This window comes from Struthio camelus, chromosome 2 (genome assembly GCF_040807025.1).
Source record: "Struthio camelus isolate bStrCam1 chromosome 2, bStrCam1.hap1, whole genome shotgun sequence".
Classification (NCBI taxonomy): domain Eukaryota; kingdom Metazoa; phylum Chordata; class Aves; order Struthioniformes; family Struthionidae; genus Struthio; species Struthio camelus.
The window spans coordinates 56,073,523-56,099,916 of NC_090943.1; the positions used below are offsets into that span (position 1 = coordinate 56,073,523).

The window sequence follows — 26,394 nt, forward strand, 5'->3', positions numbered from 1 at the left end:
CTGAAATAGCTTTGAAATGCTTGTGTCAGCTACAGTTGAGAATTTGTACATCATACCAAGAAGAGAGCTTTCATCATCCAAGCAATTATTACACAGCTGACCAGATCTCAGATTAACAACTTTTGCATGCCATTTTACGTCCCCAGTCTTAATGTCATTCTAAGAACAATCATTCCTTAACATTTATACTGTTTAAATATTTATAGAGTTAGGCTTAGCTTTCACACCACATCTGCCATCCTACTCTTTCCTTATAGTACAACCATAAAGCTTATACAGAAGATCTCTAGTATCAGTTAAGATTTCAAGTCCTTTGTCTAGCTGTTGAAATGAGAGGATTACTTTATTTGTCTTAAAAATATCGTATTATTTTACTGTAGTCCTTCACATTTTGTAACTTAGGTGAAATAACAATGTTTACAGAAAATGTGCAACAATGCAATTTGAATACACAGGTCCCAAAACATAATTTGCATTTCCTAATTGTTTTCAACAATGCTGATTTCTGAAAACCCTATAGTCTTCCTTATGCATTTGCTTTTGCTGAAGGAGCTTTCTTTACTTGTCTTGGATTGAGACCTGTATTGTGGAACTCGCATCTTAATTGAAAATCCAAGTGAAACTGACTGATTTAGTTTCACTGTTTAAGCTGAATTGCAAAAAATGGCAAAAGCAAAACATTTTTTTTAAATGGTAGATAAGAATGACAAAGGGTCAGGCAGTACTGAATAGCACTTAGCATCTTTATCTCACAAAGGTGCCTCATTTTATCTTCATACTAAACGTTACAGTTGGCACAATTATCAGAAATGAGATACTGAATTATAAGTAGTGCCCACTGTACTGAAGAAATTTATTGCAGTGAAAGCTAGAAGGATTTCCAATTGCAACAGACAAATCAGGTAAATAAGAGCAGAAATGTAACATCAGAAACATGAAAACACTTCACATCTTTTTTTTTTTATTTAACCACATACAAGTACATGTCAACAGTTGGCATAAACCTCATAAAAATACAGTACCTTTTTGTGCTGTAACACTAGTCACAATGTTTTATATAAAGATTTTTTTCCTGCTTCCTTGAATTCAATCAACATTTTAAAAAGTGACTTCCTGAAAGCCCTTTTTGTGATAGCTTCCTTATAGAAATTTTTCCAAAATCCACTCTGTAAAAGTTAAAAAGCTAATGCATTTTCAGGCATTTCCCCCTCACTCTCTCGATAAAACAGATCTTTTTTTAAAAAAAAGTTTTTGAATATTGATCAGCTTTTATACTAGTACTTTATCATAAGTTCTCATTTAATTGTTACTGTTACAGGTGTGAAAAATTTTACTTCTATAGCACCTCATACTGCTAGATGCTATCAGGGCTGAAAAAGACCAGTCATGTCAACAGACTGATGTCTGAACAAAAAACAAACACGAATGATATCCAGAGGATCCTCCAACTACTACAATCTTAGACTGTAGAATCACAATTACTGTAATGCTTCCAATGGCTATTTATACAAAAACTCTGTCAAGTTAGTTAAATGACTACAGGGAGTCCTTGCACTGAGTATATTGGAAAGTAATTCTCTAAACCCTTTATAATGTTGGTTTGACACCAAGACAAGCGAAAAACTGTAGAACCACCCTAATGTTGTGTGGAACGATTACGTCCACACCACCATTTGCCTATCCCCATATCACAACTGGGGTGAATTTCATTTTTCTTTAGAGCTGAAGATCCTTCAAACTATCTGAAAAATTAGCATTACATCACTAAAACTGGATGAACAATATACAATAAAATCCAGGCAGGATCCAATACATGGGGAAAGAAAATTGGGCATAAATTTTGAAAGTCATTTCTTACCAAGTTAGAGACCGAAGGTCTAGTTAAGGCAGTGGAGAGTTTATTTTAGTATCTTTATAAGGCTATAATAGATTTTTCCTGAATAAAGAGTTTTCCCTTAAAAATTTCACATACGTTATGTCAGCTTATTCTGAATGTGTAAGAATGCCAAAATCCTTGAACACTGAGAAGCTAAACTATTGCTCACTGCAAATATTACCCCTGTTAATTTTTTTTAATACCAATAAGGTTCCAGAGAGATGCATCTAAACAATAAAGTTTCAAGATTGTTTACAAATCTTTCCATTTCAAAAGCAAGTTTAAAGCATGTGTTTAAGTGATCCAAAACGATCAATGTTCTTAATCCTCTCAAAGAAGAAAAGTATTTCTCTCAGACATGACTAATGAATTTGTGTGACTTTTAAAAGAATTTCTAGCAAGTATCACATTGTCCAGAAGAGAGATGGGTAATGACAGCGACATGAGAAATGCAATGCCAGATGCTATAGCACCATTCCTTTGCTCCTAGCTGAAAGCACCAATGCTTTAAACAAACTTGCTTTGCTAAAACATTCTGACAGTCCCATTTCACAATAGTACTGGTTTTGAGAATGGAGTTTCTTGCCACAGCTACTTTTAACTCTTTTTGGATCAGTGTTAAATAAAATGTGCAAACATACAGTCATTTGCATAGCAAATCTCAAGGGACTGACCCTGAAATAGAAATCCAAACTGTTAGGTTTAAGATACTTCTATAATCAGAATTCATTTTAAATGGTAAAAAATAAAATACACATTTTTTCATTTCAAGTTTAGTAGAAAAAGTATTTTTGATTTAGAATTCTTATAGTTATTAGTTTAAAAAATTTGAAAGATCGATGGTTTTCTGCATTGAGACGTTATTCCTTTGGAACCTTCAGGACTTTGTAATTGCTATTCTCAAATACAGTGATGAAATATGGTCTAGAATCCTTGCTCATCAGGTTACATAAAGGAATTTTGCCACTATTGGCAGGATCTTCCACATCCCAAATTTCAGGCATGCTGCAACCAGGCCTGGAAAATATTTGAGTATGTAAACAGAAATTAAGAAATGCCGTCAAAACATGTAGCTCTTTAAATTCATTTGTACAAACTTTTCTATGAATATTTGATTGTGCCTTTTTTTTAAAGTTTGTTTTCATGCTAGAAGTTCTTATCAGATTAGAGAATGAATAATTATACTAGTAATTCAAGAAGAAGTATTTAGAACATATAAAATTAGTCTGCTTTTGGAGTTACAAAATTAATAATGATTAATTTCGAAGAGGCAGCATACATTACAAAACGACTCTTAAATTATATAATATACATTGCCAGAGACCCTTAAAAGCTCCTATAAAACGGAAGGCAATGTTCACATCCCCAAAACTTCTAAAGAAAACTCAGGAAATAAAACAACGTTTTTTAAAAAAAGTGGTGTCTTCTTGCTTTTTTATTAAGGCACACAAACAACATCAATTCCTTATAGGGTTATCTTTCAAAGTTAAAATTACTGAAAATTTCCTAATTTTGTCAAAGATAGTATCTAAGAAATAGCACAATTTATTTCATTTTATTCTAAATACATAGAAAATCAAGTTACCTGAATGAATGATGTTTTAAAGGGTAAAAAGAAAAATAAAGAAAAAAAGCATAGCTTTTTCTTTAGTACAGTTTAAATTCGACAAAATATTCATGGACCTACAATGGTGATATTTTGGTTCTCAAATTATGTTTTATTCTGCACCTTTTAATCACAGTCGATGATTTTCATTATAAACACACATCTGCTCTTTCCACCACAGAATTAGGGGGATATTAGGGCAGATCTTATCAATGTGTATAAGTTTCTGAAGGGAGGGTGTAAAGAAGATGGGTCCAGACTCTTCTCAGTGGTAACAGAGCACTGGAACAGGCTGCTCAGAGAGGTTGCAGCATCTCCATCTCTGGTGATACTCAAAAGCTGTCTGGACACAGTCCTAGGCAATGTGTTCTAGGAGACCCTGCTTGAACAGGGGGGTTGAACTAGGTGTTCTCCAGAGGTCCCTTCCAACCTCCATCACTCCGTGATTCTGTGAATTATAACGTGTTTCCTTTGTGAACCTCCTCCATATTCTACAGTGAAGTTAAAAAGCTGTGTTGTGACTATTTAGAGTGCAAATGAAGACCACAGCATTATCAATGTGTTGCTAACATTAGTAATATGTATTAGTGTCTGGAGAAGTTGGATGAAAATGCATTTTGGGCACTTTTATTAAAGCATAGATCAACATTTCAAAACTACTGCTTTATGTGAATACTAGACTACATATTTGAGTGCCATACCACTCCTGTGAGAAAGACAGATTACTCACTTAGTTCTTCTTATGCACCATGACTCTTCTAGAATGTAGTAATCCACTCCTAGCTTTATCAATTCTTTTTTTACTTCTTTTGCAGGTTTTCGACTGTACATGGAATACACTATCTTAGTTCTGGCCCTTCAAAAAGAGACGTACCATAAAAGTTAGCTAACAACATGGCAAGAAAACCATAAGCTTAAATTTTAGGCTACACAGGAAGGCTTATTTCACAAGGCAACTAGTGATAAATAAAGTCTAAAATAAGAGTGTCATTTGTCTTAATGCAATGATTTCTTCACAAATAGAACGATTCTAACAACAATATACGCAGTCCTTCCATTTTTTTGTATCAGGAGACAACTTTGTAACAAGATCTGTGGTTACTGGGAACACAAAAGATAAAGATGCCTAATCAAGGTATTCAAAATGTAGTATTCAAGGCTAGATACAAAGACATCAGTTCAAGCTCGCTTGGACCAGACGTCATCAGAAGTTGTTTGCTCACTCTCCTTTGCCAAAGGTAATTCTCATTGCTCTTGTTTAGACTATTCTTAAATGCAGAGCCCAAGACCAAAAGTTCACTCTGAAGTCTCTGTATGCTGAATAGAGCAAAATTGTCACTTGTAAAACATGGTCTTGTTTGTATTACCCAGTAATATCCTTCTTTGACTGTGCAAAGCATGACATTTTAACTCCTGTTCATTTTCTGATTCCATATATCTTCCCCAAACATGCCCTGTCCTATATTTTTGGACTTAACACGAGATACAGAACTAAGGTCATAAGGAACTTAACATCAGTGTCCCATCACCTCCTTTATCCCTCTCTATCTTGTTTTTAATCAAACAAATGACCTTAAAATAAAGAAATTCATGACCTTTCTGCATAAGTCAATTCTGATTTAGAAAAATTTCCTAATTTTAAAAATAACAAAGAGCACAACTCAGTGATCAATGTGGAATGAACTGGTAGAAGTTTCATTAAAAGTTTCTATTCCAACTAGTCTTAGTACCTCAATAATTAGATACAATAAGATGAAAAATGACACTCAATGGCAGAAAGGTGAAAAGAATAACTAAAGTGGCTCTCTTGAGGAAAAAAAAAAAACTGTCCATCTACAATGTCATGGGAAAACAGAATGAAGAAAGGATATATTAGTACATGTTAATCCCAATTCCAGAATCATATTCTAATTTTTTTTAGACATAAGTAAGTCTGAAGCTGTATCTATCCTACAGTATATCCTGGATGGTGAACAAAAATCCTGAAAGAAACTTCATGTTTTCAATCTGACTAAAAATCAAATCAAGTTTTACAAGTTTTTAACCAGTTTTACTATATAACATGATGACAGTCCTACTTCATATTACCAATGTTAAGAGAGCTAATAGCTCATTAAAAAAAAAAACCCTCAACCTTTATATTTACCTCAATCCAGCATCTTCGTAATGAGGATGATTTACAATAGGACGAAGAGTAGACAGTTTAACACTTGCCATTGTAGGCATTGCTCCTGCAAAAACTGCATCTGAAACACAGAATAAAAAAAGTATTTGAAATTAAGAATCAAGCAGTAAAAGCAGAGAAGGGATCTTCAAATATCTAAAACAGTATTCCTGCAGAACAAAATAACAGAAATGCAAGGAGGGAAAGGTGCTCTTTTTTAAAGAGCTTACACGGCACCCGCAGGAGACACACAAATTTGCTCTTTTTTTAAAATCTTGACCCCAATATAAGTCATTAGATAACTAAACATATAATAATGGGTATTTAATATATATTATTTTTCATTCTTAAATGGATACTACAATGTATTCATTATGAGAACATTTGTTTATTTATCCCTACTTATGCCACTGTTAAATGTGTTAAAATAAGAGAGAGACAGACAGAGACAGACAGAGACAGACAGAGACAGACAGAGACAGACAGAGACAGACAGAGACAGACAGAGACAGACAGAGACAGACAGAGACAGACAGAGACAGACAGAGACAGACAGAGACAGACAGAGACAGACAGAGACAGACAGAGACAGACAGAGACAGACAGAGACAGACAGAGACAGACAGAGACAGACAGAGACAGACAGAGACAGACAGAGACAGACAGAGACAGACAGAGACAGACAGAGACAGACAGAGACAGACAGAGACAGACAGAGACAGACAGAGACAGACAGAGACAGACAGAGACAGACAGAGACAGACAGAGACAGACAGAGACAGACAGAGACAGACAGAGACAGACAGAGACAGACAGAGACAGACAGAGACAGACAGAGTGTGTGTGTGTCTCTCTCTCTCTCTCTCGCTCTACTGTCTGGAAAGTATTTTCCCATCACTTTTTTCCTCCTGCAAAAACTGCATCTGAATTGCAGGAATACTACAACAGTGGTTAGAACTTCCAGACAGGTAGGCTGGAGTCTAACGAAACAAGCATTTTGCTATTTTTTTTATTGGAGATAACTTCTGGCTGGGTGAGTACCCATGACTAAATAGGGACTCCTGGATGGTCCCAAGACAATACCTTTGCAGTCATTCATACCAAGTCCTATAGTTTCATCTCATGGTAAGCAGGGAATATCAAACATTATTAAATAGTTTACCTTGTCTGGTATTGATTTTTATCCACTCTAAAAGTTCCTCCTGTGGCAAATTGCTAAATTCTCCCATGATGTTCCATTGAGTTTGAAGGTTTGATGATCCTTCTATTGTCATCAATGCTAAAATGGCAAAGACCAATATTTTGGGCTGGACTTTACAGAAGAGCCATCCAAACAACTGAAACAGAACAATCAATTAATTCCTAAACAACAATTCTGTAACACTAGGAACAGGACAACTGATTTTTATTTCTCTGTAAGGAATCCAACAATATACGACAATATGAAATCATTCTTCTATTGCTTCTCCACCATAGTTCAATGAGACCTCATAAGAAGTACTCACATTTATTAAAACGTATTTTGCACTGCATTCAATACTGTAAAAAAAGAATACTGACACTAATGCAGCTTCTAAAGTTGCATTCAATAATGCTAGCTGCACTTAGGCAGCATTTTATCTTCTTATATCAAGAGTTTCTAGCTCTAGCATATGGATTATGCAATTTTCTGAAAAATATATCAGAAAAGCAGAATTTTAGAATATGGGCTTAATATTGCTTTATAGCCTATGCTTTGCTTTTCTGAACTGAAAAAGATAGCCCTTGCATTTTTCCCTAAAGACTATATGCTAGAGGCTTAAAACAACTACTAATGAATCTGAAAAAAGAACCAAATTTACTGTGTTGTTCTTTGGTTTGAGCAAGGATGCTTTAACCTATCCATATCTGAACTAAACCTTAGATCACATTAAAAATATATAGTATTTTTTTAGCTATCTGTTGATTGGAAAGCTTAACATTTCAAAATATCAAACCCGCACTAAATAAGCATATTTCACTCAGAGTACTTTTATTAAAGTATGAAATAAAGTTTCCCAGTAAAGTCTCCCACTAGGCTGACTATATCAATTAAGTAATGTATATTATTTTTGGTATACACTAACCCTAAACTATTTTAGATTATTTAATCTCCCATGCCAGTGAACTCCACTCTTTATCCTAACAGACTTCCTGCTGAACCCTCTAGCAAAAACAGCAGCACTGTCCAAGGAAACTTAATATACCAAATATGCCTGACCCCTGGCACAGGTCTAGAAGGGAAATTAATTCATTTGTATGCTGGTCTGCATGAGCCAACCTCTTTTTTAAACAGCAGTTGCAATAATCTTGGTTCAACTAAGACCATGTCAGAAGTTCAGAATTCTTTAAGGAGTTTCATGGCTTTTCAAATCCAAGGAAATCACATACCTATATGCTTTTATAAAACATCAATAATGTTAAGAAATACCTCAATTTAACACTATTTTGTTTATATAAAGAGCCTAGAATGGCTGAACTTATATGCAGTGCAAAAGAAACATTTCTTTTTCCGGGATGTTGTTTCTTTTTTTTTTTTTTTTGTATTGATTCAAGGTTTTTTGGTGGGTTTTTTTTTTGGTGAAATAAACAAATAAGTTTTAAATCTCTCTAACTGTCCATCAGATGCCACAAGCTGTAACACTGAGATAATGGAGAGTATACAGATTCATGAAATGGTCTCAAACAATGCTACATGCAAAATTCCTTTTCCATTTACAGATTCCTTCTGATATATCCTCTTTACAAAATTCCCTCTCAGACTGTTTACTAATAAAAGGATACATTTTTACTGGCAGCTGATTAACATGTCTCAAAATAAAGCACTTGTATTAACTTATCCCTTGCAGGTAAATTAAAAAGGTCTGTTAGAGGAAAGGATAGTGCTGACCTCACTTACAATGAGATAATTACATATGTTTAATTTGCTTAGGTTTTTTTTTTTTTTTGCATCTGTAAAGACAAATTGTTGCTTGTCAGCATATCATCCACGTAAACATCTAAAACTTTAAACAGTGAAAAATGTAGCAGACTCTAGTCAATCTTCTGGTCCCAAGTCCTACCTTCCTCAGCTCACCCCTCAATCACAAGAATTCCTCTGTATCATTGTTACACATACGGAGTCAGATTTTTCAATCTCAGAAAATTATTTCTGCTCAGAAGTCAGTAGGGCAGAAAAAAATATGAAAAAACATTTGATATTTTCTTGAGCCTACCAAAAATAAAGAGTTTTCTTAGGCCTTTGTTTGCTTAAGCCAGAGTAACTTAGAAGTGGTCTGATAGCCCTGTGGACCAGGATGTCAACGTTTCTCTCTCGTGCTCAACCCAGTCACGTGCTACCTGGAAAACTACCAGCAGCTCCACACTGAAAAAAGCGTACATCAGTCAGACTGGAGAGAATCTAACTTGTCTTTTGCAGGTATCAATCAGCATCAACCCAGAGAACGTTTTAAAGGCAAAAGGACCTTCACTGACAGCAACGTGAGATTTTGTTTTATCATTATTATTATTTTTACTTATATTACAGCTGGTCATTTAACTTCTTCCATATGGAACAACTCTCTTAAACTACAGCAACTTAAAAGTCTTGTCTTTCCTAGCATTCAATAACTTGTTCTTTCATTCCAACTATACCTCCACAATGCTGCAAAGAAGGAGGAAAAACAAAAACAAAAAAAATCACTGGACCTGAGCTATGTGGTCCAACAGGAACAGCTCCCAAAACAGATTATCATTTGGATTTGTACCTTCCTGAGAATCTTGCTTTCGTTCAACAACCAAAAAAATAAGAGCAGAACAACCAAAGGACCAAAAGGCTTTTGGAAGCAAAATACACCTTGTCTTGCACTTTTTTGTTCTTTCCAATCTCTCTCTCTTTTTCAACACAATCAACAATCTTTCCTACTGACAGACCGGATAAAAGTTAGTGGCATAACCTAAATCGTAGAAAATTGATACTACTTGAAAGGGAGAAAAAAGTATTGACAAATTATTCTGAACCTTTCCTTTGCGCAAGTATTTACATAGTGCTAACATGGCACCTCTAAGATCGAAAAGGCAATGATTACCAAAAGTACTCTATTTCATTAACTGGCACAATTAAATTAGTTGCAATAGTATAACTGTTATCCAAAATGAATTTTAAATTATAACCAAAATGATTCCAAAAATATTGCTTTGGTACTAAACCAACTAAATAAAGTTAAAATTTTTGCTAGTTTGCTATGTACTAGCCAGCTTACTATACAAAAAAAGTAAAGGAGACAACCTGTTAGCAGAAACCTTCCTATCAGCTCATCTTTCATCATTACCAGGTACAATATATACTTTTTCTTATTTTTCAGAGAATATTTCTCTCCACGCAACAGAAAAATAGTAGTTCAGATTTCCTAAGTAATACATCTGTCAGCTCTCAGAGGTTTGAGAGAGAAGCATCAGGCACAGAATACAGAAATAGTACAACTTTGAAAGTTCACCCGCTACAAAATCACACAAGAATTTTGTTATCCACAAATTACAACAACATGTTAGAAGATAAACAGATATTCTTTTTGCTTTTCTGATGTTTTACAAGCTATTTCATTTCAAAATACCATACACTGATACTTCCACTGCTAGTTTAAGACAGAGGCACCTTGCGAAAGTCCACTTAGAAAATTTTAACTGCAGTGTAACTCCTATTAATTACTCAACAAACAACCAGTCTCCCTAAGAGGACAACAATACTGCAAGATCAAGTAACCAGAAGCTGGGGAGTGCCATAACAACATCGGCCTACCTTTCAGAATGGCAACAGAATATAGGAAAATTAAGTTCCTATTAAATCTGAAGAGTCAGTTCCAAGGTGACTAAATGAACTTGTTTTTTAAAGTATATGTCACATGTTCATAGCATTTTATATGCTCCAAGTACAGATTCCTTTGATGTCAGCAAGCACTCAGCACTTTTGCATACACGGTCTCCAAGTAGCAAAATAGGCACCAAGAAAGTAAGGAGCACCATATTACACCAGACAGATTACTATGTAGCCTGTACAACATTATGGAAGAACTATCCTTCCCTGGATCCTGTATCGCATTGAACCTCATTGTAGTGTTCCCCATATAGACATTCTCAGTAGTTCCCTGAAAGCTGAGTAAAAGATGATGATTATTACTCTCTCAGTGAGGGATATTTACTTTGTATGATGTAACACTTTCCAGACAGAAGACTGCTTACCCTACTTTTGCAGCAACTGCAAAGCTTCTGAAACAGCTGCCCAGATAGAGATTCAATCAAGTTCACTTCTCAAAAACACAACTAGAGAAACATGGAGAGCCAATTCTAACAGATATTCTATATCTGCAAAACAATCTAATAACATTTGATGTTATGGATGATTTCAAGCTAGGAAAATTAAATGAGTTACGCATATTACTTCTGATATTTAAATTTAAACTGTTTTCAACATGCAACACCATTTAGAAATGCATTTTTAGAGTGAATTAATAGACAAAAATATGGAAAGCGATCCAAAAAGCTGTGAAAAAAATGTAAACAAGCTTAAACACCATTTGGATAAAATGAGTAGTTCACACAAAGCTTGCAAGGGCATAGAGGTGTTCAAATAAAACAAGATCTAGTATATGCCTCCCTGTGCTCCAGCTCAATCTGTAGTGTATTAATTCGTATTATAATGCAGTTGGGCAAGCTGCATAATACAAGATTTTTCTTTATTTGCGCTGAGGGGAGAGGGAACATATGTAACCTTATTTTTAGACAGGCTTAACTGGTTTATTTTTAACTGGTACATTCAGATTTAGCAATGAGAAACATAGAAATTTGTTTTAAAACCAATAGCTGCGTAATAGTACGACTGCTGAGATAGTTATAGAATCAAAAAAAGATCTTACCTGCTTTGAACACACCAAGGAAGCCATAACACACAGATGAGGCGTCAAAAACAGTTTCAGTCTCATAATTAAAATCGCTAGGACACTGTATGCCAACAGTTGCAATACATGATACACCAGCTGCAAAAACAAACATACCACACAGAAGCATAAACTAGTATTTGCATATGGTTCAGCACTATCAACTTCTTTTTCAGCATAGCTTAAACAACAAGCTTATCCAAAAAAGAGTCTGTGTCAAAATAAAAAGCTTCACATTTCAGATAGTGATAACAACTTTGTAATTTTTTTTTCAGGAAAAAGAAACAGTAATGGTAAGACTGAAAGCAGCTAGAGAAATGCCTAGCTATCCAAAAGATCCTGAAGCATGAGGCAGGCAATAATACATGCAAAATTTCTTGTATAATTTGCTTATAAGAGTGAAGAGATCTTATTATTTGGTATCTAAAATACTTAACAATTATGAAATGAAAGAAACAACTAAAATCATCCTCAGTAATCACACAACCACAGATCTGGTTATAGCCCCAGAATGCTTTAACATTCTCAAAAGTAAAAGCTTAGAAAGTTCAACAAGGTCATCGCTCAACACTCCTAACGCTGAATCTATGTTACCTGTGGAAGTGCTGTATTTAAACATTAAGCATTGATTGCAAAAATACCTGTATCTAATTGATTGATTAAAATATTTTGAATGGCATGAGATTTCTCTCACAGCACAATCCACAATAAACTGCTAAAATACCCACAACAAAACTGAAGCTCCTTAGGAAACCTGTTTGCATGGGAAGTGAGAGCTCATTCCTTCACATCTGAATCAATTTTGTAAAGTCGATTCACTATTTTTGGTGCATCGTGCTATAGTTATATTTTCTTAATTATTTAAATAATTCAGTAATTCCATATCCTAATAACACTTTCCACATGCCAGTGTCTGCATATTTAAAACTGATCTTCAGTGAACTATTTACTTATTCTACTATAGAGTTACAATAGTTTTCTTACTAAAGAATTTGAATAAATGGGTATATGAAGGTCAAAAAAGGTTATAAAAAGCTTAACTAAAAAGCTACGTTAGCTGTTAAGAAAATTTTGTACTGTCCACGCTGACTTACCCGCAAATAAAAATGAAATCACAAAGAAAGCGCTACCATTCAAGTATACTATTTAGGTAATTTTAATAAAAGAACCACATGTAGGACTATTTTCATTATGACATATTTAAAAAGGAATTTTAAAAGGATAATATTGTTTGTCAAACAACGACAAGCTCTGTTACCACAGACAGAAGATTATACCATGAAACTACATCTAGTAACCACTTGCTGTCACAGTCTATACAGGGGGAAGCTGAAAGGCCCAGTTTAAGATCAGTGTTCTGTATCTCGACAGCAAAAGCCCAGAAGATTCCTCTCCTGCACTACCTCACCTCCCCATTAGCTAGTACATTTTTTTTGTTCATTCCACACTTATTTTGGTGATATACTGGACCCAATACAGAACACGGGAACAGAAGCTGATATAAATACTCAGCTTCAAATAATCATGTATCAGCATCAGATCACCGCAATTTGTATTTCAATATTGAACATTCACATTAACATAGGAATAGAACTGTGCAGAACGAGTCTTACCTCACCATGGTTAAAACGCTCCTCTCTGAATCAAAAACAAAAAATCAAATTATTTGTTTATATCATACAGAAGCAGTCGTTTTACTTTAGAAGCAATTATGACAGTTCTAAACAATTGAACTAACCTGGCAAGCATGACTCAGCACCTGCACAGATATTTTGTTTTTCTTAATAACAAGCTTTGAAATATATTGCAAATCAGTAACTATTCTCTTCCATCCCTATGTCTATTTCCAATCTGAAGATTAATTTTAGCAGTTTTTTAATTACTTCCGTGAAATATTTCACATATTGAACAGCTTATTTAGAGCACGATATCTCACTAACACAAAAGAGGCAGAACACTGTCACCAAAGAGTCAATCATTTACTTGGTTACTACATATGTGGTCTTGGGCTTCTTGGAAGAAAACACAAACATCAATACAATCAAAAGGACATATACTTGCTGTTCTGCTAAAACACCAGTGAGGACAGGATGGTGAATCCTGCTCACATCTGCTGAAATTTTGATAAAAATCATCAGACTACGGAAAGCAGAGAAGACTAAACTGACTGGAGGTAAATAAAAGAAAGAAATTGCAGCAGAAGATGTGTCAGGGAAATGAACAACGCTCAGTTGGCCAAATTCCCCATTCTTGAGCCTGGTATCAACAGCTGATGCCAAATGGATATAACAGATAGAGCAAGCATTACACATATTTAGTGAATAAAACGAATACGGTAGGGATTCCCTTCTAAGGATGAAACTCAAGTACCTTGATAACACAGCAAAAAAAGATAATAGGAAGGAAAGTGTTTGCATTCACTGTTTATGAGAGAAAAGTGAATAGGAGCATACATAAATACTGGTTTAAGAACATACAGTAGAAAATTATATTAAGAAAAAAAAGATTTGGGGGGAGGGGCTAGTATGTCTAAAACGAAGTTCAGCAGCTAAACTTAGTTTTAGACATCCTACAAAAACATCATAAGTAGTACATCCAAACCATTCAGTTACTGAACTGCAAATAATTTATACTTCAAAAAGGGCCAACACAATGTAAAATTCTAAATTATCTAGCATATACCAAATCAAATAAACTTCCGGCAGAAAATTCTGTTTTAGATTCAAAAAGACGACATTTACCTTTCACATTGGCCTTTTTGAGATAAGGTCCACACGAGATATTTAATTGCCTGAAGAAAATGAAAGTTAACAACAAGCATGAATAAACTTTCATAAGCATTCTAAAGCATTTTCAACACTTGCAAAATTAAATTGCACCTGGGCAATCTCATTCTAAGATAATACTAAGATAAAGACATGCAATATTTTAGCTAAAATCTCTTTGTTAGCATGTTTAATTAGTCAGGCAGTTTTCAGTTACCCATTTGTTCTTGTGTAAATTGTAAGTTGTTTTTACACAAATTACATATAATGAAATTTACAGAAATAGTTATAAACTATAGTTATATGACCTATCTCCTATCTCAATATAAATAGTTGTCCCCTCAAAAAACCTAAAAAACAAATACAAGGTAAAGGTGATTCACTAAATCAATCACTTACCCTTTTGGTGATAACCCCAAAAACCACCAGAACAACTGGTAGTAGCAGAGTCTTCGTGTATCTCATAGGGGTCTACAAAGGAAATAACTGCATTAATTGCATTCCATTCATCTATAACTACTACAATGATCATTTTAAAGAAAATAATAAAAAGACATCCTTCCTCAAGGCAAATGTAAATTTAAACATACAAGAAAAACAAAGTAAGTTTAAAAGAGACTGAAATTTAAACTCTATCTAGAAATCTGAGTAGAGGTCTTAATACTAAGGTCATAAGCAAATGTTTCCCATTTCTTTGGCAAGCTTCCCTCAGGCTAAGAGCAGATTGTATGCCATCTGAATTTGAGTACTATGGTTTGAGGAACCTATAAATTTTGCAAATATATATTGAGATACTGATGAACTACCAAAGTCCACTAACAGCAAATTAAGAAGCATCAATGCTCCTTGGTAATCCAGATCCACCACACAGGACCGTTATAGCTCTAATCACATTTTCCCTCCATTCAAAGTCAATTACCGACAGCCACATAAAACCTGAAGTTTGCAAAGCTGTAAATTTCCATTTGCCCTTGAACCAACAATTCTTTCATTCAAGCAAGCATGTTTTCTAGATCTGAAATCAAAATATTCCTTTTAGTCCATTTAAAAGTAATAAAGCTAGTTAAATTTAGCTGAAGTCCATGTACGTCTCTAACTTCACCAGCAACCTCTTGAATTCAAAAAAGAAAAGTCTTATTATGCAAGCAGGAGACAGCTGTTTTTAGTTATAAATTGATATAAACCAAAAAGGTTCCACTTCCACAATCACCCGATTTCATCAGATTACCTCTTTTTCCATGAAGTCAAATTCTGCTGCACAGGTATACATTAATGTATCAAAATCCTTGTAGCCAGTAAATTTAGATTTTAATAGATTACCTATATGAGCCTGTTAGGAAATACAAAACAAAAGTAGTAGTAAGCAAAAATTGGCCTGTGTTCTGCAGTGAAGTAGATGAAAGGTATATGTACAGATTTTTAATTAGAATAGAAGTCTATAGGATTTACAATATTGTGACAAAAGCATCAAAAATTTGCAAAGATTAAATGAAGTTTTCACATATAAGAAAGCTTGGACAAAATAAAAAGTGGAAAGTGGTACAAGAAGGGGGTTATCCCCGGGACTAAGCTCAACAAGAGTATAGTTTTGCATACTCATTTTAAGATATGAGCTTGCCACCTTTTACCTCTTGATGTAGCATCTGCACAGATAAGGTCTAAACAGTAGAATCTGATAATAAAAGGACCAAAGTGCAATGAGAAGTTCTAGTCACAACAAAGATTTCAAAACCATCTTAAAAAATAGCTTCACAGAAAAGTAAACTACGGAATTGAGCAAATACAGGAAAAGATATCAGAAGATATCAGAAATGCACAAAGCTCTGTAAAGCCACATTTACAGACAAACAAATGATTTGTTAATTCAAAAGTAAAAACTTTCGTCTTTTTACAAACTTAGGTTATAGCACCTCAAAGTGATAATTCATAATGAATGGGAAAGCAATTATGCAATCTCTCTCCCACTTCTGCAAAAATAATCTTGGAGATTCAGGAAAATAGATGACTAAGATAATAAAAATCAAAATATTAGAAATTAGGAAGTTTTCTAAAGACATCAGTCAACCTAAATAAAAGAAACACATCAATACCTGACTTGTAGCCTCCATTGACTTCAGTTGATATGTGTTACTTGCTGATTTGTCATTAGTTGACTATTTATATAGTTTTATTATTATACCACTCCCCTACCCCAATGCTATAAACTTTAATATAACATCTTTCAAGTAAGATTTTTTCTTAAATAAAAAAAATTCATAATGATGGAACAGAACGGCAGGAAAATAAAGGTTCCATGTACAAAGTAATACTCTTCCACAAAACATAAAAAACATAATTTCTTTCAAACATAAATCAAACTTACTTAAAAGCCTGAAAATAGTTTGTTAAATTGCTTCCCATGGGCCTAAAATATCTAATTGGACATATGTACTCCTAGGCTAAGGAAAAATTATTTTTTTCTATGCTAACTTACCTTCTTTCAATATCATGCTTCACTGGCAAAATAATGTTGGTTTTTAACCTAACTCCCACTTCAGTTTCATTTAATTTAAAAAAGAAAGAAAACAGAATAATAAATGAGCTATCATATAAAATATTATCACATATATCACTATCAGATAAATCTACTCAGAAAATAGTATTTACAAAAAAGTGTTACGTAATAGCAGACAGCTTTCTGAACAGAAATCAAAATGCCAGATAGTAAGCTAAGAGAAAGAACACTTACATCGTCAGTTATTCCAAATGCTAAAGAAGTCAAATATTTCAAGGCGACTGTCCCAAATATCCAGGCACATCCTTCAATGACCTTAAAAATACATTCACAATGATATAAACACGTCTCAAAGGAAGTTCAAATAGAAACTTTCTTTTTAGAAAAGCTGATTAAATTAAGCACTTGGTTAAAAACTCTCGGATGGCAACACCAGGAAGTGCAACCATCTCTAACCACTCATACTTCACTAAGCAGAGTGCACTAGGTAGTTTTTTTTTGTTTTTTTTGTTTTTTTCCTGTTACAACCGAAATCATTTTTGTGCAACTGATTTATGTTATGGCTGTATCACCACACACTACACTGTAGTAGAGGAGATACCTAAGCTGACTTTAAACAGGAGCAGCCTAACTCTGAATGCCATTTGTTTTCCGTAGATTGGGGTAGTAGGATTATTTTCCACTGATAGCTCCTCCAATATTATAAGGTTGTACTTTTCAACCAGTCCAGCCCTTTAGAGGAATTTTCTTATTTACAGTACCTTCTCAAGATGAATTCAAGTTAGAAATTCATGGAAATATAAACAAAATACAATTTATACTTTTAGTTATATATTAGGTTTAGCCCTAATGATGCAAAAGAATGATGCAAAAGAAATTGTAGACAATCTAACTGAAGCTATCCCCAAATCTTTATAAAATCAACTGGATAGGACAACTTGGCTCAATATCTTGTATCTGACAGATACCCACAGTAGATGCTTTCAAAGTGAATATAACAACAAAATACAAATTGATCTTTCCTTTAACGTAATCAGGGGGGTAACATGACCACTGGTTGCATTCGATCATCATATTTAATGACTGCAAACAAACCTAAATTCCTGGGAGATACCTAATCCTTTCCTAACACCTCTGTATTTTTTTGCTTCACAGTACTTTTCTTCCATTTCCTACTATGAACTTGCTGTTGCAAAGATAAGGGGCATCAGAAACTATAATAAACCATAAACTAAACATAAGTTGTAATCATATCCTCTTTCCATTCTCCGGTTTTAGCACATATACCTCTATCTTACCAGATGAAGAACTCCAACCTGTTGAAAAATCTCTATTTCACTATTCTACATTGATAATTATATTCATGCCTTCTGTACTTAAGTTTGATGGTCAGACTTTTGGGGCGTGGTTGTTTCGGGGGCGGGGGTTAGATTTTTTAAGATAGACATGTTGACTGAGACGGCAGGCAATATTTAGGATGGTGAGCATGCCAGATATTTACAAAATAATACAGTATTTCCTGTGCTGGTCTCCATTCCCTTCTCCAATAACCCCCCATCATGTATTTGCCTTTTTCATGCCTGCTCAGTAAGAAATTGATGTGTTCAGAGAACTTTTCATAGGAACTCCAAAATTTCTTTGCTGAGTGGCGAACGCTTATTTAGGATCCATTATTTTATACACATAGTTCGGGTGGTCTTTCATTTAGAAAACTTACCATTTAATCCCACCCTTTGTTTCTTACCTTCTAACATTCACACCTTATCCCATGGAGCTTATTTTCTTTAATAGTTCCAGTTAGATATCTTCCCCAAAAGGTTTCTGAAATTCAAGTGCATTACATTCACCCACACACCCTTACCTATATCCTTTGAAGAAGTCAAATACATTTGCGAGGCATGACTTCCTTTCACAGAGGCTCTACCGAGTCCATCCCATTATATCACACATCTTTAACAACTTTATCACCGTTTAAATACTTATTCTTTTGCAAAAGTTACACTTATTAGTCTACAGTTCCACAAATCCTCTGGGTCACCTTTTTGAAAACTGATACAAAATTTGCCTACGCTTCCATTCCCCTGGAATGCAGTGACAGGTATATATCCCCTGCAGTTTGTTATAAATAATTTTTAATTTTAATTCCTTTATATTTTAATTCCTTTACAACAGCTGCATGAATTCCATTCTGTTCTGGTAATAGGTCACCATTCAGTTTATTTTAATAAGAATGTCCATCTTAAGCATCTTGATCGACTCACCGATTCCTTGGTAGGTTCTTATTTCAGATGTTTCTACAAGTTGCTTTTTGTGTCTTTAGCAGTAAGTTGCTCCTTTTCATTTTATTACAGTGTTAAATTTTATTTGTAAGAATTGTGGGTATTGCCTCTGTGTTTGGACATGGCTTCTATTGCCCTGAAACCCCAACCCACATCTTTTTACTTCTACATGCTTCCTTTACTTAATTATAGGCTGTTTATTGTTGTTATCAAAAAGATTTTAGAACAGTAATTATATAGGACATATTTTTATGTGAATCTCTGATGCAGTATCTTAATTTCTATGTCTGCAAACACTGTTATCCTTTTAGCTGCTTCTTCTAAATTCTTTATTTTAAAGGGAATTTCATACAGATCTTAGTAATTGTAAATATGTTCAAGTTGGTAGTATAAAATTAAATGTGCTGCCATAGAAAGGATGTTATTTCAATTTTATGAAATAAATATATGTTTATGCCCCATTTTTCTTTTTCCTTAAATGAAGATTAATTTCAGAGAATATGGACAATTTAGATGAATACAGCAGTTCAGTTATATTTCTAGATTTTAAAACACAAGAAACTAAACCAGAAACTATTTCATAAACACAAATAAAAGTAATAGTCCTTTTCTGAAATTCAAAATATATCAAAATCCTTACCCATAAACTGACTTCTCTTCTACTCATTTTCAAGACTTTTGGACTCAATGCAAGAATTCCCTAATAATAAAAAGAATGTGTATTTTAAGGTAAGCTATAGTAGCCACATAACATTTTCCAGTATCCCAGATTATTATTTTATTTTAGTAAGAGCTTATTGTACTATGCAACTATGTATTAAAAAAAAAAAAAAACTCCAGAATCAATGCAACCTAAAATATGAAAGAACATATTATTCAGCAATTTCATCCTGCACAGATAGGACATACTAAATAAAGACAGATGATGACGACATGATGAATTTTTCATGAATGATTTCACATTTGGGCTCAGCAGTTTCAAATTGTTTTAAACCATAGTTATATATGTTTTAGTCATTTGTCCTATATTTGCAATTTCGCAAGCAATACAGAAACGTTTTAAAACAAACTCCTCTTTGCTCAAGTTCTCTTTTTCTAACTATTTAGGGCTAATACTTTATGAAAGTGTCAGCCAGCATGCACACGCTTGTACAATTTAATCGGATCTTTAAAAAGAGAGTTGAGCCCTACTCAAGTTTCCCTTATGAAAAGGTCTTGATGTGAAAAAATATATATATAAAAATATCTATTAATTCTCCAAATATCTTAAAAGGTTTAATCCCGTTTGTCATGTGAAAACAATCTTTCTGAACTATTTGGCAATGCAGCAGTTTCACATTTTACATCAATGCATTAAATAACAGTACAGCACTATATTCTTAGCATCTCTCATGATTTCTTTCTTAAACAACTTACCCAGATAACTACTAAAGATGCAGCATAATAGGATGTCAATAACATTGAATTACCAAACATCAGAATAAAACACACTACAAGAGATACCTGAAATAAAAAAATAAAAGTAATCAAATTTAAAATAGAAAATATAAGAATTGTCTAAGTACTGAAATCGCTTTTTAACAACTTGAAATTTAAAGAAACTTGCTTCACAGCAAATGCAAACTACATACCCAGCTTATAATTAGTGTTTTCCGAACAATTCTGTAAGAATGTAATGGTTGTCAGGGAACCAAATGTAGACTACTATAGCAACTTACATGAAAATGCAAGTAGAAATGGACAAAAAGATTTGATCACAGGACTAATTCATTTTATGTGATATATCAATTACATTTTTAAAGTTATTCCTAACATACACATTTTTTCAAATTATTATATCTCTATCCTGTTTATTGTCTTTCAGAGTCCTAGACAAACAGTAACAATCTTGAACAAATGTTTCTTTGTTTGTTATTGTTTTTATTTCTTACACACCAAAATACAAGCATCGCTAAATTTAAAAAAGCAAAATTCTAATTTGACACTTCAATCATATAACACATAACTATTTCAGCTGATAAGGTTGAAAGTCAAAGCTGAAATACAACTTTTATCCAGCATCTTGATTTTCTGCTGTGCCTGTTTTAGTTTTTCAAGATTTTTCTCTTAAGAGAAAGCAAGATGAATTAAATTTTGTAACTTGAAAAGTTAGACCAATGATCAATCAATCTCTCGACCTTCTCCTACATTCAGGAACATAAGGAAAAATAATGCAGTTATTTGTAAAATATGCAGCCTTTTGAACTTTTTTATTATTTTTCATGGTTAGACTTCCTCATATTCCACAGAAACGTGGAAGAAAAAAATCGAAAACACAAAACACTGGCAGTTAAGCCCGGCTCACTAAATTTTCTCTAGAATATCACACACTTGTGTATCTTTCTGAAATTGGACTTTTTATGATACTGACAGCAAAAGTATAATACAGTTATTGACAGAAAGGCATAAGTATTTCATCCTGTTTCTGACAAAAAAGAATTACTAAATCAGGAGGCTTATTTGCAAATTTTCCTGACAAGTCTGACTGGAAACAACCACTTGGTGCGCCAGGTTTATTTCAGAAATAAGTTGTACAGAGCTTACTACTGCCTTTTACTTAGGATTTAGAGTATTTCAGCATGTCTGAAAACATATGAAGTACGATTTCATTCACAGCTGTTTTCCTGTAGTAGATATTCTCTCTTTGCCCACCGAATTTCCTTAGCACGATTTTAGCAAAAATGTATTTTTAAAAGCAGCCATATTTCTTCAAAAAAAATTTACTTCTTTCTGTATATTTAAGACTTCCACAAATCTTGTAGGGCTGATAATTTTCTTGAGTTCAAAGATGCTGGTGTGCCAGAAGGATTCTAGTTTCTGGCACTGTGATCTAAATATATGTCAGGTCAAACTGTTCTAATGGAGGCCCTTCCACCCCTTATTTATTGCATCTTTTCAATCATCTTGTAACTAAGCAAAACACTTCAGAGAGCTAGCGTCTTTTGATGCTCTAACCTAGTTGACAGGATTTAGCTTAAAAAGAAATAAAAATTACCATATGAGCAGAAAGTATCTTCTGTAATTTGCAGGAGTCAATATAACCCATAACATACACAGCAAATAAAGAAGCTATCTAGAATCAAAAGTGAAAGATAGTTAAAACAATTTAAAGTGATGCACTCTCTCTTTAGCAGAATAAATACTCATTCATACAGAAAAAGTAACTGTGAACAATCATACATCAATTTTTATAGCTACATATTTGAATATTTAAGAAATAAGTTTTCAGCTTTACAAAAAATGAAGGACATTGAAATATAATACTAAAATAACACCTTTCACCCTTGATTAAAAAAAAATATTAACATTGTTGAAATTTTACAGTTAAGTAAAGTACGAAAATCTAAAATTTGCTGACAAGGAAACTGAGATTCAGTGATTAAGTAGCTTGCTAAAAGTAAAACAGCAAATCCATGAAATTATGAACCGAACCCGTCATTTCAAATTTCAGGCCCAGCATTTTAAACAGGTGTCTACTCCAACTTGTCTTACTGTTTCTGAAAAAACACACAAAAAAACCTCCAAAAAACAACTAGAAGTTTATAATGACAGATTTCTAAAATATTTTATATAATTTAATGGCTTCCTCTTTTTTAGTTAGAAAATACGTGTACTGCAGTACCGACTGATTGTTCAAAACTATCCACTCAAACCAAATAGTAACAACTTTGAATGGGATAAAGAAGTGAAAAGGTTTGGACACACGTTTGGATTCTGATCCACAGGCTACAGTTCAATCAATTTAAATACTAAGGAAGAACGCTGCATGTCAATACCCTCTTGCTCACATGCTGAAATACAGTAAACGCTGTATATAATAGATGTATGCTGTATATAATGCTTTAGCAGTAAATGCTAAAATTACCTAAACTGTTTGAACTCTCTCAGACAGTAAGATTATGCCATTACTCACAGACTCATCAAAATCAAATATAAAATCATGCAAAAATCATGCCACATATTACATGCCATGCAAAAACTGCTCAGTTTAAAAATCCTGTGTTTAATTTTGTATAATCTAAGGTGATGCAAGACCATTGCCTTAATTTATTTTGCAATTCAATTTGCAAAGCTTTCTCTTGTTCGGCACTCGTTCTAGTGCACCAATCTTAGGCTGCAGGCTGCTTTTAAGGGAAAGGTAAATTAGTGCTCAAAACAGAAAACTGAGTGGTGTAAATGGTCAACTTTTAAATTTTTAAGACAACTTAGAAAAGTATTGATGTGACAAATGGAATGAACCTTTCTTGAGAGCAAGAGTAAAGTCTGGCTAAAAGGAAAACATCAGCATAGTTGTTAATTCAGTGACTGTCTGTAGAATGTAGTCAATCTGTCTAAATAATTCAAAGATGCTATTTGAAGTTGCATACAATCTCACCTGTGTTAGAAGAACAAATTGAGCAAACTGCCAGGGAAGCATGAAAAAAATATTAGAAACACACAGTGCAATCAAGCTTCCTGTATTAATATTCGGAATCCTTGGGAAAAAGAGACAGAATAGGTATCAGTAAGTTCAACTACAGAGATATTTGCATATTATCCAAAAGTGTAGCAGAGAACAGAATAAAAACAAGGTTACCTTGAACATTAGCTAGCAATATTGATCCACTATAGACAACATAGCCAAAATAAATTTTAATCTCAATTTTACATCAGTTTGCAAAAACAGTAACTGATATTCCTCAAAAATATCTAGCTGAAGAGTGACTAATTACCAGACATATCTTTTCTTGGCAGCATGTAATATAGCAGGCCAAACTATGTCTCTTGTTGGGGTCCAACTCCTTGTAATAACTCAGTCAAGTCACATCTATTTCTTTTTCAGTCGAGATCACAAATATTCGCAGAACGATCTGTATCTGACAGTGATTTCATTCCTATAACACCCTACCTCACATGTTTCTCTCCATATTAACTTTCTGCAACTTTTTGCCAATATCCCTTCTTAGAATGAAGATTTCAGGGCAGGAGAGAAAAACAAATATAAAAAGGACCTCTTGAGATCCTCTTTAATAGTTATCTGTCTCTCAAAATTGAAACTCATCTTTAACTGAACAAAGCCCATTCTCCAGGTGCTACTAGAAATACTAATTATTTCTGCATCAGCTTTGAATTTACTTCTGAAACAAGTCACATTTCAATTTTCACTAAGTGGCCTTCATTAGATGAGAGACCATAAATAGTCTGCTGAAAAAAAAAACAAATCCAACTGATTTTGGCAGCCTTGCCAAACTGTGTAAAATTACTCTTCTTCAGCTCTGTTAGAAAGCCTCAAGATTAACCTATAGTGGAAGTCATGCTAAGCATGAGACTACTGTTTTACTTGATTGATAAAAGTAGTGGAAGATTTAAGTTCCAGCCTCTGTTCCAAAGAGGGTTCCTGTATTACATCAAAAGACTGCTATACATAAAACTAAGCTGCTCCTGAAGCAAGAACCATACCTGAGAAGCAGAATGTTAAGTCTTAAAATGTTTTAACACCTTTTCAGGACCTGGTGCTGAAATGCCTATTATTAAATACCCACTCCTTACTGGCAAGTAAGCTCAAATACTGTTATATGTAGAGAGAGATTTGAAGAATAGGAGTGAATCTATCTAGCTAAGAAGTGCCATAATTATAGGTACAGAACACATACACTCTGATCACCCTAACTTAAAAGTGTAATTTTCTCCTTTTTGTTGTTAGACCTTACACTTTAGGAATAAGCATTAAATGAATAGGTATCATTCTAATATAAAATCTAACAATTAATCTGTAATAAACTATTGCTCAAAATATTTTTCTAGATAGTATATATCTTTAGCCCCATCTAAAAATGACAAGTTAGTAACAGCTAAGCAATACATATTTTTGTGTTAATGATCAATGACTACAAATTAACACGACCTAACAAAGGAAAATCTGGGGTTGCAAATACAAAGTTTACCTAAATCACAAGTACACTGAGAATGTGATACCAGGGAATTTGGTGGCAAAGGCCCTCAAGTATCATGCTTACTTTTCAAACCAGAGGCAAGAGAGTCACATAAGCATGTTGTAAGCTAAGAGCTACCACTGAGAAACAAAGCTAATGACCTCAAGAGAATCCTTGTATTAATATAATGAGATTGCTCTAAAAGCTTGAGCTAATAAACTCATAGAAAGCTGCACAGACATTCTAGCTAATAGCTGCCTATAGCACAGGCCATTGCATAGCATAGGCATATTCTAAATGCAACCAACCTACCATGCCCTAAGAGAGACAAAATTAAGGTGACAGAATATCAGCTTGTTTCTCATTAGGAAGTAAGTGACATGAACTGAAATTTCTGATGTGTAGTTTTGATATGTCTTTGCCAACATGTTAATTGTGATTTGTATTACAGTGATATCTAGCAACTGCAATGTTTTTCCTCTTAACAAATGAGTAATATGACTGCAGTTCTGGTACAGTGTCTGCCATATAAACAGCCACAAGAAAGTTTCTGTGCTAGTGATACCATTGTTGCAGCATACAAAGGCACTGGAAATAACAGCAGCAGATAATCTACAAGAAAAAGCTCCAATTTGCAAAATAATATAGCATTTAAATAATGCCCTGTGACATTCAGGTTTTCAAATAATTGTAAATAACTAAGTATAAATTAAAAGGTACCTGAGAATATAGGTCAAAAGCAACATCTGAAGCACAAGGAATGGGTATGAGAAACTTTCACGAAGAGGCGGAGTCCACATGACACGAGTACACTAAAAATAAGAACCGGGTTAGCTGATGTTTGCTGCTATATTTCCATAAAGAGTGCATTTGTATTTCAAAATGAATGACCACTGACACTTCAGTAAAGGAATACCAAACAAGATGAGCTTTTACTCATAACTAACAAAACAACATGCCAGGAAGCAGAAAAGGGAAGGACTAAGCAAGCAGCTTTCAGACTTGAGGTCTATGATGCACTGTTTTTCAGACTGCTACTGTTGGCTCATTCTCCTGAAATGTGAAAATCAAAATAGATTATGGCTTTTCCAAAATTTAATGTGAACATCAAAGAAAAAAGCCAGGACAGCAGCTGTTTGTCCCTGCTTCTGCTGAAGCTAGTAAGCCCTTCTGGTAACCAAAACCATTCTGAAATTCAAGCAGTGATTTGACACACTTACATGGAGAAAGTGTGTGGCAAGATGATCTGAAAGATAAATTTAAGTGCTCTTCATTACTCTTCGTTATGCTCTAGTTCTCTAGGTTATAGATATTTCATATTTCTAGCAA

At 33.9% G+C, this 26,394-nt stretch overlaps 1 protein-coding gene across 1 annotated transcript in view; it reads right to left on the bottom strand.

Annotated features, from left to right (window-relative positions):
- Positions 1-1,147: 1,147 nt before the first annotated feature.
- Positions 1,148-26,394, bottom strand: part of DPY19L1 (dpy-19 like C-mannosyltransferase 1) — a 51,737-nt gene continuing 26,490 nt past the window's right edge. The window contains exons 9-23 of the mRNA XM_068935876.1: positions 25,786-25,877; positions 23,529-23,628; positions 22,149-22,226; positions 20,531-20,617; positions 19,755-19,814; positions 17,070-17,150; positions 15,570-15,671; positions 14,741-14,812; positions 14,318-14,367; positions 13,190-13,214; positions 11,556-11,675; positions 6,809-6,983; positions 5,629-5,728; positions 4,213-4,338; positions 1,148-2,893 (exon numbers count right to left, since the gene is read on the bottom strand). Of these exons, the coding sequence (XP_068791977.1) occupies positions 2,737-2,893; positions 4,213-4,338; positions 5,629-5,728; positions 6,809-6,983; positions 11,556-11,675; positions 13,190-13,214; positions 14,318-14,367; positions 14,741-14,812; positions 15,570-15,671; positions 17,070-17,150; positions 19,755-19,814; positions 20,531-20,617; positions 22,149-22,226; positions 23,529-23,628; positions 25,786-25,877 (1,425 nt within the window). The 3' untranslated portion in view covers positions 1,148-2,736. The remainder of the gene's footprint in view (positions 2,894-4,212; positions 4,339-5,628; positions 5,729-6,808; positions 6,984-11,555; positions 11,676-13,189; positions 13,215-14,317; positions 14,368-14,740; positions 14,813-15,569; positions 15,672-17,069; positions 17,151-19,754; positions 19,815-20,530; positions 20,618-22,148; positions 22,227-23,528; positions 23,629-25,785; positions 25,878-26,394) is intronic.